General features: G+C 43.5%; 1 protein-coding gene across 1 annotated transcript in view; it reads left to right on the forward strand.

Annotated features, from left to right (window-relative positions):
• Positions 1-16,984, forward strand: part of wnt6b (wingless-type MMTV integration site family, member 6b) — a 73,701-nt gene that overhangs the window by 54,980 nt on the left and 1,737 nt on the right. Inside the window, exon 3 of the mRNA XM_089002288.1 lies at positions 9,520-9,821. Within this exon, the coding sequence (XP_088858414.1) occupies positions 9,520-9,821 (302 nt within the window). The remainder of the gene's footprint in view (positions 1-9,519; positions 9,822-16,984) is intronic.

Raw genomic sequence — 16,984 nt, forward strand, 5'->3', positions numbered from 1 at the left:
TGTGCGCACTTATGCAACTTGGTTCGTTCGCTTGTTTCATTTTGTTTTCCCTCTGATCCAAAAGTTTGAGATAAAATATGAATATGCTATGGGTTTTATGAGACAGAATTATTTGCTTTTGAGAAATTTGACAATCGTTTGGACTTCATCCGTATGTGAGTAGGGCGCTACGTCTGACGACGTGCTATTTTCGCTTCTTCTTCAAAGGGGAAAGCGAGACCGAAAGGGAGATCATCTCAGAAGTGGGGGGCTAGTTCTTCCATCACTTATCTGAACGAGTTGAAGGGGGAATGATAACAAGATGACTGGATGAAGAGATTGATGTTCGGTGCAATGGCGGCTGAGCAAGTGTTGACATGATGCACCAGGAGGAACCTGAGTCAGTGTAGGAATCGTGTTCCGTTGGCATCGCGGCGTTTCAGAGACACGAAGGAAATCGAAATATGCTTGAATTTTTGTTTTTTTGTGCCTTGTGTACAGAAACAAAGACATCATTTAAGGCAAAGCAAGCATGTGCACATAAAAGGCCCAAGTGGTTCTTCAAGCAGCAGCACTTGATGAAAACGTTCCCTTTGTCCTTTTTTTGGGTGGTGCACTTGTGCAACCATGTTATCTCGCCCCCAAATGAGATTTCTAGTGTAGAAATGACCGCATTTTCCCGTGTATAAGGCACACCCGAGAATAAGCCGCACCTTCAATGAATGGAGTATTTTCAAACTTGTTGCATATATAAGGCGCACTGAAGTATAAGGCACAACCCCAACGAATTTGTATTTTCAAAATCGTTCAATATATAAGGCGCACCAGAGTATAAGGCGCACCCGCAATGAATGGTGTTTTTTTCAAACTCCTTCCATATATAAGTTGTTCTATATATAAGGCACGACTGAGTTTAAGGTGAACTAGAGTATAAGGTGCACCCTCAATGAATGCTGTGTTTTCAATGTTGTTCCATATATAAGGCGCACTGGAGTATAAGGCGCACTGGAGTATAAGGCGCACCCCCAATGAATGGTGTATTTTCAAACTTGTTCCATACACAAGGCGCACTGGAGTATAAGGTGCAACCCGAATGAATGGTGTGTTTTCAAAGTCGTTCCATATACAAGGTGCAACAGAGTATAAGGTGCACTGGAGTATAAGGCGCACCTCCAATGAATGGTGTATTTTCAAACTTTTTTCCATATACAGTAAAGTCTCGTTATATCGATTACGTTTAGATTGATAATACTGCTTATTACGACACTATTTTCATTTCCCGTGCACATTTCTAGTCTTTTTATGTATAATTAGTTCAGTTTAGTACAATTCGTGGTTTTTACGATAATCCGGTTACTACGGTTTCTTCTTTTCATTTCCCGCCGGCCATTTTGCTATGTTTATATCGATACAAAAGATATTTAAGATGAATCGATATGTGCTTAGAGGTTTCTATACAGTACCAGCATTATCGAAATCTGTATCGGTCGCTGTATCAGTCGTGCCATTGGTCAACTTGGTCACGTGACTTGGTCACGTGAGTTTGTTACGTGACCAGCTTCCGTGTAGCAGACGCCATTTTCATTTTCAGACGCCAGCTCGTGTGTAGCAGACGAGATTGAAGTGTTTGTGTTAAAAGGTAAAAATGGGAAGCAGAAGAAGATTGATGACTTTTTTAAATTGCATACATAATACAGTAAGATGTAAGTGTTGCAGTTTCCCTGTTGTGTTATGTACATGCCCACTGTACTGTATATGAATGCAATCGTTTTTTGCAACAATGTTTCTTGTTTTGTCTGCTGAAGCGTGATGATTTTGAAAATTACCATACATTCCATACTGTGTATTAAAGGACAACCGATGTCACTTTTTATTCAAATGCAAAACACCAATAAAAATGATTTCACGCCAAGACGTCTTGCATTGCTTATGAATCCAAACGATGGCTTCAGATTCGGATAATAGGCATTCTTGTTACACATGCAGTTATGAATATGATTCAAATACACTGTTGTTCTGAAGAGGAAAGCATACATGTTTGCAATCGATTAAAGAATTATATGTGCCATTTTGAGGCAACATTGGGGGAACATCTCTCACCCAAAAAAAAGAGGCACAAAATGGCGAGCTCATATGGCCAGCTACGTTTCTTATATGGCGCTTGGATGCCCTCTTTTGGCGGCTTTTGTTAATGCAATTCGGCGCAGGACGGATATATCGACAGTACGGTTATATCGACAATTTTTCTAACTCCCGAGAAAATCGATATAACAAGACTTTACTTTATAAGGTGCACCACAGTATCAGGCGAACCCCAATGAATGGTGTATTTTCAAATTTGTTCCATATATAAGGCACACCTTTAATGTATAAAAAAAAAGTTGTGGGGCCGCGCCTGCAGCTGCACGGGTGTTGGTCGTTTTTTTTAATCAATGGCAGTTAAAATGACTCCCGGCAAGACCATTAAGTGTCGGTCGTTGTTTCAGGTTGTTGTCGTGTTTTACTCATGGTTTTGTTTGCTACTTTGGACCTTTTTTTGATGACTTTGTTGTTTTAGATTTTCTTCCTGTTGGCTTTATTTCATACAATTTGGCAAATACACCCAGCTTCTGCCTCTTGCCTGAGGAGCTTGAAAATGAAATCGCATTCGGCCAGTTGTGGGATTCTTTCCGAGCTCTTCACGTGGAAAGGAATGAGTCCAGATAACAGTGTGTTGACGATGGCAAACGGGGGTTGGGGGGATGGGGGCTCCCAAGGACAGACGGCAATTTGCAGTTGCCGACGACAGCCGAGTTCGGAACCAGAAATAAGCCTGCAGCTGTGATCTGTAAACTGTGTGTGTCTGAGTGTGTGTGTGTAATCGTCTCAGCACTTCAAATCCAAATGATGTTGTAAAATGTCGTAATGATTGTGTGGAAGGGTCTTTGATCCATGTGTGAGTGGATTGATTGAGCTGATGCACGAACAGGTGCTGGGAAAAATGGATGCATGGATCTTTTGTCATACTTCTTTTACATGATGGACGGTGGCAAGAAATATAGCTCAGTGGTAGAGCATATGTCTTACATGCATGAGGTCACAGGTTCAAATCCTGCCATTGACAGTGGGAATTTGTTTGCAAATTCCCCATTATGGGACAAATTTAAAGGCTTTCTTATTCTGATTTTTAAAAACGGTCATGTATAGTAAGGCGTTTTTAGGCAAAAAAAGATGACCATGTATAAGGCCTTTTTACTCGAAAAAAAGTGACCATGTATAGTAAGCCGTTTGTTGCCCGAAAATAACGACCATGTAAAGTAAGTTGTTTTTCACCCAAATAAATGGGGATTTCGCTCAGTGGTCGAGCGCATGCTTTGCATTTATGATGTCTTGAGTTCAATCCACAGCATCTCCACTTATGTTTTTTGCAAATTTGCACATTGTGGGAAGATGAAAGGCGTTCTTATTCATATTTAAAACCACCATAGTAAGGCATTTTTAGCAAGAAAACAACGACCATGTATAGTAAGGAATTTTTAGGCCTAAAAAAACGACCATGTATCGTAAGGCGTTTTTAGCAAGAAAAAAAAAACCCACCCTGTATAGTATGCCGTTTTTTTGTCAAGTAAAATAGGGATGTGGATCAGTGATATGGCGTCTGCGTTGCATAAATGAGGTCACAGGTACAATCTCCACGTGCTTTTTAGCAAATTCCCTCAAAAAAACAACAACCATGTATAGTAACGAGTCTTTAGGTGAAAAAAACACCATGTATAGTAAGCCGTTTTTTAAGGAAAAAAACGACCATGTTAGCAGTGTCTGAAAGTCATGACAAAATGTTACCGGACACCAGGGCAGACAACTCTGAAAAGTTACCATAAAGTTCCCTGCCCCGTTTTTCACAACTTTAAACACAATAAGACGACTAATCGCAAAAAAAAAAAAAAACATTGTTGCAAAGTATTAACGATTGTTTTTATTAAGGATGTAATGCTCCATTGCTTAATTTATCGCAAATATCGCTTGCTGATGATTTTGCTCCAATTGGTCGTTTGTCCATACACTGTTCGTTATTTTGCACAATGCAATGTCTGCTACAACCCATCTGAACTAGAGCAGGGGTCTCAAACTCCAGTCCACGAGGGCCGCAATTCCACATGTTTTCCAAGTCTCCCTGTTGCAAAGCGCATTTTGCAACACAGCCTCAGGTGCCATGCTTTAGAGTCAAGGGATAATGTACGTTTACATTTTATAGCGTAATAAATTTTGTTGGCTTCTTTTGAATCTTTCTTTTGGGGCTGAGGTTCTGTGCGTCTACTTTGTAAAATGATATGCAAATGCACGAACTTATAATGCTTGGCAAAGGCAGAAGCACGAAGCAGGCTTCTGACTGGCTGCCGGGCCGACTATGCAAATTGCCAAACGAACCGCAATTCAGACATTTCCTAACCGAATGAATATTTCAGGATCAGAATAATTTATTCTGATTTCAAAATCTTCAGTCGTTTGCTTTATTAAATAAAGCAAAAGTTTGATTTAAAAAAAATATATATATATTTATTTATGTCTGTGTAAGCTCTCAGTCGTACAGGAGTGGTCCATCAATGAGAAGGTTTCTTCAGCCGTCATCTGTACAAAAGTGAAGGTTTCGGACGTTTCACCTCCTATCCAAGAGGCTTCGTCAGCGAACTAAAGTCTGACTGGTCGTATCGGCCCCATTTATATATCCCTAATGTCCAGACATGGTGGCGCCGGACACCGCTATGATAGGTCCCTACTCTCAGGTTGGGGGGGGCAGAGGACCCCTCCCTGTGGCCCCACTGATTGTTCCTACATTCCTGACTAACGACTGGCCTATTACCCCCACTCCCACCGGTATCACCTCATCAGCATAACGACCCTCATCAGCATTACGAAAGTTGCCTAACCTGTTTTGCCTAAGCAGGCTATTGTATGAACGATCCAAATTGAACCTCACCCCACCAGACCGGTTTAATGAAGGATTTTGTTGTTTTATAAGAATCGCTTCTTTTACCCCCCTTTCAAACCATCTATGTTCTTTCGCTAAGATTTTAACCTCATTGTCATCAAATGAGTGGTTGCTAGCTTTTAGGTGCAAATGTACTGCCGATTGAGGTCCACTTATATTATCCCTGCGATGTTGATAAAGTCTTTTTTTGAGAATTTGTTGAGTCTCCCCAATGTACTGCTCTTTACAATTTTCATTCTTACAATGTATGGAATAAACTACATTACTTTGTTTTTCATTTGGTAGCCTATCTTTTGGATGCACTAATTTTTGCCTTAACGTGTTTATCGGTTTGAAATAAGTAGGCATTTTATGTTGCCAAAGGACTCTGTGTAATTTTTCAGAAACTCCTGCAATGTACGGTACTGCTACTCCTCTCCTTTTTGTATCTTGAGAATTATTGGTTTCATTCCCTATTCTTTCTTTCTGACATTTGTTGAATGACCACTGAGGGTACCCACAGTTAGTGAGTGCTCTCCTGATATGTTTAGACTCCTTTTCTCTACCTTCAGTGCTAGTTGGTATTAGTTTAGCCCTATGCTGGAGGGTTCTGATAACTCCTAGTTTATGTTGTAAAGGGTGGTTACAGTCAAAAAGTAAGTACTGGTCAGTGTGCGTAGCCTTCCTAAAGACTTCTGTTTTTAGCGCTCTGTCCTCTTTTATAATTACTTTACAATCCAAGAAGGCTAGTTGGTTCTCTTGAATGTCCTCACGAGTAAATTTAATGTTGAAGTCTACAGAGTTGAGGTGATCTGTGAAGGATTGAATTTCTTGTTTCTTAATTATGACAAAAGTATGGTCCACATATCTAAACCAGTGTCTAGGTTTTGTCCCTGGGAAGGATGTGAGGGCCTGTTTCTCCATCTCTTCCATGTAAAGATTAGCCACTATGGGTGAAACTGGTGAGCCCATAGCACAACCATGAATTTGTTTATAAAATTTTTCCCGAAATTGAAAATACGTAGTATTAAGGCAGATTTCTAATAATTGGCAGATGTGATCCGGTTTAAGTTTGGTTCTTTCATGCAGAGAAACATCCGCCAGTAGTCTCGTCCTCACCACTGAGACTGCTGCTGGGGTTGGGACAGATGTAAAGAGAGAAGTCACATCGTAAGATGCCAATGTTTCCTTTAAAACCCCTGTGGTGTTCTCTACGTGATATTCTGTGTTACCAACCAACGGAGCTAAAATAGTTTTTAAATATTTGGCTACATTGTATGTAGAGGAGTCAATGCTACAAACAATGGGTCTGAGGGGGAACCCTTCTTTATGTATTTTTGGCAGGCCATAGATACATGGCGTGGCCTCTCCCGGGTATAATCTAAAATACATCTGTTTGTCGATATGTTTTCCTTTCTCTAACTTTTGGAGACAGTCAATCATTTCTTTCTTGTATCTATGGGAAGGGTCCCTTTTTAGTTGCTCATACGTGTTAGAATCACTGATTAACCTATTTATTCAGTGATTCAGAGAACACCACAGGGTTTGTAGAGAGGATCAAAGACCTCATATTGGAACCTGAGGAAACTTTGGCATCATACGATGTGACTTCTCTTTTTACATCTGTCCCAACCCCAGCAGCAGTCTCAGTGGTGAGGACGAGACTACTGGCGGATGTTTCTCTGCATGAAAGAACCAAACTTAAACCGGATCACATCTGCCAATTATTAGAAATCTGCCTTAATACTACGTATTTTCAATTTCGGGAAAAATTTTATAAACAAATTCATGGTTCGTCTGTGTAAGCTCTCAGTCGTACAGGAGTGGTCCATCGATGAGAAGGTTTCTTCAGCCGTCATCTGTACAAAAGTGAAGGTTTCGGACGTTTCGCCTCCTATCCAAGAGGCTTCGTCAGCGAACTAAAGTCTGACTGGTCGTATCGGCCCTATTTATATATCCCTAATGTCCAGACCTGGTGGCGCCGGACACAGCTATGATAGGTCCCTACTCTCAGGTTGGGGGGGGGGCGCGGGACCCCTCCCTGTGGCCCCACTGATTGTTCCTACATTCCTGACTAACGACTGGCCTATTTCCCCCACTCCCACCGGTATCACCTCATCAGCATAACGAATGTTGCCTAACCTGTTTTGCCTAAGCAGGCTATTGTATGAACGATCCAAATTGAACCTCACCCCACCGGACCGGTTTAAAGAAGGATTTTGTTGTTTTATCAGAATTGCTTCTTTCTTTCTGACATTTGTTAAATGACCACTGAGGGTACCCACAGTTAGTGAGTGCGCTCCTGATATGTTTAGACTCCTTTTCTCTACCGTCAATGCTAGTTGGTATTAGCTTAGCCCTATGCTGGAGGGTTCTGATAACTCCTAGTTTGTGTTGTAAAGGGTGGTTAGAGTCAAAAAGTAAGTATTGGTCAATGTGCGTAGCCTTCCTAAAGACTTCTGTTTTTAGCGCTCTGTCCTCTTTTATAATTACTTTACAATCCAAGAAGGCGAGTTGGTTCTCTTTAATGTCCTCACGAGTAAATTTAATGTTGATGTCTACAGAGTTGAGGTGATCTGTGAAGGATTGAATTTCTTGTTTTTTAATTATGACAAAAGTATCGTCCACATATCTAAACCAGTATCAAGGTTTTGTCCCCGGGAAGGATGTGAGGGCCTGTTTCTCCATCTCTTCCATGTAAAGATTAGCCACTATGGGTGAAACTGGTGAGCCCACAGCACAACCATGAATTTGTCTATAAAATTTCTCCCGAAATTGAAAATACGTAGTATTAAGGCAGATTTCCAATAATTGGCAGAGGTGATCCGGTTTAAGTTTGGTTCTTTCATGCACAGAAACATCCGCCAGCAGTCTCGTTCTCACCACTGAGACTGCTGCTGGGGTTGGGACAGATGTAAAGAGCGAAGTCACGTCGTATGATGCCAAAGTTTCCTCAGGTTCCAATATGAGGTCTTTGATCCTCTCTACAAACCCTGTGGTGTTCTCTACATGATATTCTGCGTTACCAACCAACGGAGCTAAGATAGTTTTTAAATATTTGGCTACATTGTATGTAGAGGAGTCAATTCTACAAACAATGGGTTTGAGGGGGAACCCTTTATGTATTTTTGGCAGGCCATAGATACATGACGTGGCCTCTCCTCTATAATCTAAAATACATCTGTTTGTCTATGTGTTTTCCTTTCTCTAACTTTTGGAGACAGTCTATCATTTCCTTCTTGTATCTATTGGAAGGGTCCCTTTTTAGTTGCTCATAAGTGTTAGAATCACTGATTAACCTATTTATTTTGTCTTCATAATCCAATGTCTTGAGAAGCACTGTGCATCTGCCCTTGTCTGCTGGTAAAATAGTAATATTTTTGTCTTTTTGTAGAGTAGTTAACGCCTTTCTCTCTTCTAATGTTATGTTGGACGGAGGAAGTTTGGCATTACTGAGAAGGGCTGATATTTTAATGCGCAGATCATCTGCCTCTGCATATGAAAGTTTGTTATTTTTAATAGCCGATTCAGTAGCTGTGATATAATCTATTGTAGGTATAGTTTTAGGAGTCACTGAGAAATTTAAACCTTTGGTTAGTACCGCGTTTACTGTCTCTGAGAGATCTCTGTCTGACAAATTTTTGATCCAATTCTCCCTTGAAATCTGTTCGTTCCGAATTTTTCGCGTGTTTACCAGGCAAAAATTAGTGCATCCAAAAGATAGGGTACCAAATTAAAAACAAAGTAATGTAGTTTATTCCATACATTGTAAGAATGAAAATTGTAAAGAGCAGTACATTGGGGAGACTCAATAAATTCTCAAAAAAGACTTTATCAACATCGCAGGGATAATACAAGTGGGCCTCAATCGGCAGTACATTTGCACCTAAAAGCTAGCAACCACTCATTTGACGACAATGAGGTTAAAATCTTAGCGAAAGAACATAGATGGTTTGAAAGGGGGGTAAAAGAAGCGATTCTGATAAAACAACAAAATCCTTCTTTAAACCGGTCCTGTGGGGTGAGGTTCAATTTGGATCGTTCATACAATAGCCGGCTTAGGCAAAACAGGTTAGGCAACATTCGTTATGCTGATGAGGTGATACCGGTGGGAGTGGGGGAAATAAAGCAATCGTTAGTCAGGAATGTAGGAACAATCAGTGGGGCCACAGGGAGGGGTCCTCTGCTCCCCCAACCTGAGAGTAGTGACCTATCATAGCTGGATCCGGCGCCGCCATGCCTGGACATTACGGATATATAAATAGGGCCGATACGACCAGTCAGACTTTAGTTAGCTGACAAAGCCTCTTGGATAGGAGGCGAAACGTCCGAAACCTTAAAAATTGTACAGATGACGGCTGAAGAAACCTTCTCATCTATGTATAGTAAGGCGTTTTTAGCCCCCCAAAAAAGAACATATATAGGCGTTTTTTGAGGGAAAAAAGACCATGTTACAGTAAAGCTTTTTAGTTGAAAAAAACGACCATGTATATAGTAAGGCTTTTTTAGCCCAAAAATTGATGATGCCTCGTTTTGCCATCACTCGCGACAAGAAACCTCACGAGACCTCACGAAACTCGCTTCTGTTCCAGATATCCGAGAGACGGCGTTTGTGTACGCCATCACGGCGGCCGGCGTGAGCCACGCGGTGACCCAGGCCTGCAGTATGGGGGACCTGCTGCAGTGCGGTTGCGAGGCTACCAGGAACCGAGCCCCACCAAAACCTCTGTCGGGCTCCTCCGGCGACGGGGCCAAGTGGGAGTGGGGCGGTTGCGGAGACGACGTGGAGTTTGGTTATGACAAATCCAAGCAGTTCATGGATGCCAAGAGGAGACGAGGCAAAAGCGACATCAGGACCCTCGTTGACCTGCACAATAACGAAGCTGGACGACTGGTAAACATTAATTTAATAATTTTTTTAACGCTTCATCTATCACAAACTTTTTGAAACTTGAAAACTGTTTCAAATCCAGTGATACCTTGAGACGCAAGTTTCATTTGGTCCTTGACAATGCTTGTGACGATTTGAGACACTGACGATTGAGACACAGATGCACCCCAAATCGTCATCTCGCCATCAAATGAATGGAAATGCCGTTGATCCGTTCACTCCAATCCGAAAAACGGATTGTTTTTACGTTTCATTTTGGAACCATCCAAGATTAACACCATCATAATGGATGAAAAGCTTTCTTCAGTCGTCAGCAGTACTTCTTTGAAGGTTTCGGATGTTTCGCTTCTCATCCAAGGAGGAGCTTCGTCAATGAACTAAAATTTGCAGGTTGCTATGGCCCTATATATATATATATATATATATATATATATATATATATATATATATATATATATATATATATATATATGCATCCTCCAAATTACATGCCATCAATGAGCTGTCACGTGGACTTTGAAGACTGTTTGTGATGTAATATAGGGAAAGCCATGCCCATTTCGTGGTAAGATCAGAGCATTATCATCAAATGGTGAGTATAATTTTGCTTTTTTGATTGTTGCTGTGCTGTTGACCATTTTGTGTTCAGGAACCTTTTACTAAGCGAGTTGCTTGTTCTGTTGCCACAAAGAGACATAAGTCTTCTTGTGCCGGTCCCAAGCCCGGAAAAATACAGAGGGTTGTGTCAGGAAGGGCAGCCGACGTAAAAGCTGGGCCAAAACAAACATACGTATCATACCTCTGAAGATGGAGGTGACTGATTCGCTGTGGCGACCCCTTGAAGGGAACAGCCGAAAGGAAAAGAATATATATATATATATATATATATATATATATATATATATATATATATATATATATATATATATATATATATATATATATATATATATATAAGAAGCGCAATGGGCGACAGGTTTGAATACAAACAACAGTTTTAATAAAGGGTTTCAGGGGGAATTCACAAGCAACAAAGGCAAGAATTGTGTCTCTTCCAATACTTAAATCATAATAAAGTCTCTTCTGAGGTAAAACTGAAGACAGAGTTCTTTTCCATGTGGTTCTAGGCCTCACCCCTCTTGATGTCCTTCTTAGGTAGCCTAGCCCCCTTTAGCAAGGGTCCAAATCCAGTGTTCTGCCGTATTGTCCCAACTGGCAACGAGTTCCACACAGCAATCAGTTTCTCCACAGAGCACAGCAACAGAGCTTGTCTTCCCCGCCCTGCACATTCAGATGCTCTCCGCCTTAAAAGGCCACTGTCCTCGGCGGGGTGAAGGATGCGAAACAGGCCAGGAAGGCCTCCCTTCGGGAGAGGGCATCCGCATTGCCTTGGCGCTTACCAGCCCTCTGGACAACAGAAAAGTTAAAGGCTTGCAGACTTAAGAACCACCTGGTTACTCTGCTGTCTCCTTGTTCCTGGCCATCCATTGGAGAGGAACATGATCAGAGACCACCGTGAAACGTCTACCCAGGAGATAGAAGCGTAATGACTCAAGCGCCCATGTAATGGCAAGCCACTCCTTCTCCACTGTGGAATAGTTCTTTTCCCTGGGCAAAAGCTTTCTGCTGAGGGAAAGGATGGGATGTTCCTCTCCCCCATGTACTTGTGAGAGTACGGCCCCCAGACCAACATCTGATGCATCAGCTTGAACAATGAAGTCCTTGCTGAAGTCTGGTGCCACCAGGATCGGACTGGAGCACAGCGCCTGTTTTAGATTGACGAAGGCCATTTCGGCCTCTGGGCTCCATTTCACCAACCGGGAGTGTTTTTTGGTCGTCAATTCTGTCATGGGGGCTGCTATAGTAGCAAAGTCAGCGATAAAGCATCTATAGTAGCCAGCCATGCCTAAGAACGACCTCACCTGCTTCTTGGCAAGGGGCTGGGGCCAATCTTTTATAGCCCGTAGTTTTGCTTCTTGAGGCTTCACCAGTCCTATAGTGTAGCCCAGGTAGTTGGTCTCGCCAAATGCCAACCTGCACTTTTTCTAGTTTGCTGTGAGACCTGCTTTTCTGAGGGAGTCAATCACAGCTTGCACTCGGGGTAAGTGACTCTCCCAGTCGGGACTCTGTATGACAACATCATCCAAGTATGCTGCGGCGTACCTCTTGGGGTGAGAATCCGATCCATTAGGCGCTGAAACGTGGCCGGTGCTCCATGAAGACCAAACGGGAGCCTGGGGTACTGGTAGAGTCTCTCAGGTGTGGCGAAGGCTGTCTTCTTCTTTGATGCCGGCGTCAGGGGCACCTGCCAATAACCCTTTGTGAGGTCGAGAGTGGTGATGAAGCGTGCCTGTCCCAGGCAGTCAATAAGATCATCAACACGAGGCATCGGATACGCATCAAATTCAGACACCTCATTCAACTTCCGATAGTCATTACAGAATCGTATTGACCCGTCTGGCTTGGGAACCAACACAATCGGACTTGCCCAGGCACTTTGGGACTCCTCAATTACTCCCAGTTCCAGCATCTTCCGTATCTCCTCCTGAATAGCTGCCTTACGGGCCTCCGGCACACGGTATGGACGTTGGTGGACTGTTTTTCCAGGTGTGGTGCGTATCTCGTGTTGCACCACGTCTGTGTGTCCAGGTAAGGAGGAGAAGACATCTTGGTTACGCTCAACCAATTCGAAGGTCAGCTGGCGTTGGTCGGGGGACAAACTTGGTTCCATCTGAACTTCTTCTCTGGCCGGTTCCTTGGCCTCGCTGGGGGGGAGACAACTGAACAGCGCCTCTCTGGCATGCCATTTCTTTAGGAGGTTAACGTGATAAATCTGCTCAGGTTTCCTCTTACCAGGTTGCCTCACCTTGTAGTTTACCTCCCCCATGCGTTCGATGACCTCAAAGGGCCCCTGCCAGGATGCCAGGAATTTGCACTCCACAGTTGGCACCAAGACCAGCACTCTGTCCCCTGGCTTGAACTCTCGAGGCTGGGCAGGTCTATTGTAGGAGGCTTGCTGCTGTCGTTGGGCCGCTTCCATGTGTTCTCGCACGATCGGATACATGGCCTTCATCCTTTCCCTCATGTCTCCCACATTCTCGATGAGGGTACGTTGTCGGTACGGCGTCTCTTCCCAAGCCTCTTTGGCGATATCCAGCAGTCCCCGGGGTCTGTAAGAGTACAACAGCTCAAAGGGTGAGAAACCGGTAGAAGACTGTGGTACCTCCCTCACGGCAAACAGCAAGTACGGCAGCAGTTGATCCCAGTTTTGGCCATCTTCTTTGATCACTTTCCTCATCATGTTGTCTTGTTGTGTCCATCTTGTTGAACCGTTCTACCAACCCATCTGTCTGTGGGTGGTAGATGGAGGTTCTCAGTTGCTTGACCTTGAGCAGGGCACACAGGTCCTTCATGACCTTGGACATAAAGGGGCTTTCCTGGTCTGTCAGTATCTCCTTTGGGATTCCCACCCTGCTGGCGAGAGCAAACAGTTCCTTTGCAATCTGCCTAGCGGTAGCCTTTCTGAGGGGAACAGCCTCTGGGAACCGAGTGGCATAATCGATCATAACTAAAATATACTGGTGTCCCCTAGCACTTTTTGGTAGAGGTCCTACTATATCCAGCCCAAGCCTCTGAAAAGGGGTCGCAATGATGGGCAAGGGAATGAGCGGATTTCTGTATGTGGGCTTTGGCGCCACCTGTTGGCACTCAGGGCAAGAACGACAATAGTTCTCCACATCCTTGTGCACCCCTGGCCAGAAGAACCGTTGCAAGATTCTCTCTTTCGTCTTTTCTACCCCTAGCTGTCCCCCTAGCCGCGAGGGGTGTGTGTGTGTGTGTGTGTGTGCCAAGTCCAGGACTGTAGCTCGGTGTGGTTGCGGCACGAGAAGTTGTTCATGTACTTCACCATTTTGCTTCGTTACCTGGTATATTAACACCCGGTCAACAGCAAAATGGGGGTATTTGGGACGTGTCCTTTCCCCCAGTACTACACCCTCTAAAACCTGCACATTTTTCATGGCGTTGGCAAGGGTAGGATCCTGTAACTGGGCTGTACCATACCGGCCTGTTAGAGGAGGCAGCTTCTGGGTCCCTGGGTTCTCACATATATATATATATATATATATATATATATATATATATATATATATATATATATATATATATATATATATATATATATATATATATATATATATATATATATATATATATATATATATATATATATATATATATATATATATACCGTATTTTCACGACCATAAGGCGCATATGAACGTCTCAGATTTTTTTCAAAATGTGCAGTGCGCCCTGTAGTGCAGTGTGCCCTGTAGTGCAGTGCGTCGAATGTGCGGACGTATTAGAGACCATCATGAGGACGTGGTAGAGAACATGAGGGGGGTGCGTGGGCGTGGGTTGTGTACAAAAGAACAGGTACGTATGTGCTTTATGCAGAACATTGCTGTTCGAACAACCCTGAAAATGGCAAAGAGATATGGTTATGAAGCTCAGTTTAAACTGAAGGCTATCAGCTACGCCGAGGAGCATGGGAATCGAGCCGCCGCGAGAGAATATAAAGTTAATGAGTCGATGGTTCGCAAGTGGAGGAAGCTGGAGAACGAACTCCGACAGGTGAAGAAGACTCAGCTGAGTTTTCCCGGACATAAAGCAAGGTGGCCGGAGTTGGAGGAAAGACTCGAGCAATGGATCGTCGAGCAAAGAGCGAGCGGAAGGAGCGTTTCGACTGTCACCATCCGAACGGAGAGAAACTGCCGCCGATTGTGATTTTTAAAAGAAAGACTTTGCCTAAAGAGACATTTCCAGCAGGCGTCATTATTAAGGCAAACGAAAAGGGCTGGATGGACGAGGATATGATGAAGGAGTGGCTCAGGCAGGTGTATGTAAGGACACCGGGAGGGTTTTTCCACACATCACTGTCACTTCTAATTTGTGACTCTATGCAAGCGCATCTCACAGACAATGTGAAGCAGAAAGTGAAGCGGATGAACGCTACGCTTGCTGTGATTACGGGTGGGTTGACCAAAGAACTCCAACCGCTGGACATCGGTGTGAACCGGCCGTTCAAAGTGAGGCTGCGAGCGGCGTGGGAGCGATGGATGACCGAAGGAGACCACAGCTTCACGAAGAGTGGTAGGCAGCGCCGGCTGGGCGAGTTACGCCACAGTTTGCAAATGGATTGTGGATGCTTGGGCTAACGTGTCTGCTGGCATGGTGGTTCGAGCTTTCGGAAAAGCCGGCATTACTTCCAAGGAGCTGCACGGCACAGAAAATAACTGACAGTGAGGAAAGCGAAACTGCCATGTTGGATTTAGCGCAACTGTTCGATTCTGTTACCGGTAATGTGCTTGTTTTTACCATGCCGACGCCTATTGAGCGATGATTACAAAATGTTCTTACTTTGTCATTAATAAATAAAGCACTACCAAACTCAGTTTTGCACCCGATCTGTTTTTTAAATACGGCTGTATATTGTGGTAAGGCGGACGCCCGTATGGCAGTAGAGGATATGTACCGGTATATAAAACTTGCGTCCTTTCATCCGGTGCGCCCAATGTGTGTGTTAAATACAGAAATGGCACACATAAATGAGACTGCGCTTTTTCACACGGTGCGCTCTTTGGTCGTGAAAATATATATATATATATATATATATATATATATATATATATATATATATATATATATATATATATATATATATATATATATATATATATATATGTGCGTGTGTGTGTGTGTATGTGCGTGCGTGCGGACGGACGGACAGATAGATAGATAGATAGATAGATAGATAGATAGATAGATAGATAGATAGATAGATAGATAGATAGATAGATAGATAGATAGATAGATAGATAGATAGATAGATAGATAGATAGATAGATAGATAGATAATGGCCAACAATTACTCAGTGATTTTCTCCATTCATATTCAGGTAGTAATTCTTCTTCACAGAGGATAAAGAACATACACCTGCGAGTATCGTGACATTCCCTATTTAGAGTCGCCATTTGAGCTTCAAACTGACAGAGAGGTGCTACTTTTTAGCTCGTCGATGGCGTTTCCCGTTATCTGTCAGCGAAAATCAAATTTGTTGATCCAATATCGGCGCTCTCCGATCGGATAATCATTCCACAATGAGTCACAAGACTGGCTGCCTTTCCAGCAGCTCATGTATTTTGTTTTTCTACTTTCATTCCTTTCATCACTTTGCTGCTGTGAAATGTAAATTTCTCCACTGTGAGACTAATAAAGGCATATCCAATCCAATCCAATACAGGTGTACCGCCCAGAGTGTCTGATCCGCCTCATTTAAATGTTCGCGCAGCCTCATTTCAACAGATTCACTCCCAAGGCGTTATTGCCCCCGAGCCCCCCCCCCCCCCCCAAAGCCTCCCCACCATTGGAATGTTCCATCATTCCGCCAACATTCAAGGAGAAGAAACACATGGCCCCGGGCCATGTTTGTGTAGCACCGTAAACCGACATTCGAGCACGAATCGGGTTTCTGCGACACAAAATACAAGAGCGTGTCACGCATTTTATTTTCGAGATTCCCAGGCAGGTCACCCCCACCCTCCAAACCCCTCCAACGCGCCACAGTTCCTGTTTGTTGCCCGTGTGAACTATAGAGTCCTAATGCGTCTTAAAGACCGGGTTTGAACTGGCGATCTTTTGAGATCGGTTGATTTAAAATGCGCCTTTTATCATCCCGAAACTGACATGAACCTTTTTAGTCGTCGCCACACCCCTTTTTGTACGCGCACTTTGGAGCAAAACACGTAATTACAGTTGGGGGTCATAGACAGGTGGTGAAGAGCCGTCACGGGGTTTGGGACGTTTTCCAATGGTAGTATTAGCGACCAAACCATTTTGAATGTTAGCGTAGGAGGGTGCGCGCGGTCAACCCTCAAATGCCCAGAGGTTGTGAAATGAGTGCACTGCCATGCGTGTAAACGTCTGTTTGTGTGCAATCATGCGTGTGCGCAAAGGTGTTCCGAAACTTTGTGTATGTGTGTATGTGCCTGTATTGTGTGCATGTGCGTCTGCGTGTGTGTGTGTGTGTGTGTGTGTGTGTGTGTGTGTGTGTGTGTGTGTGTGTGTGTGTGTGTGTGTAAGTGTGCGTGTGTGTGTGTGCGTG

This window comes from Hippocampus bargibanti, linkage group LG08, assembly GCF_051943395.1.
Source record: "Hippocampus bargibanti isolate YZ-2025 linkage group LG08, ASM5194339v1, whole genome shotgun sequence".
Classification (NCBI taxonomy): domain Eukaryota; kingdom Metazoa; phylum Chordata; class Actinopteri; order Syngnathiformes; family Syngnathidae; genus Hippocampus; species Hippocampus bargibanti.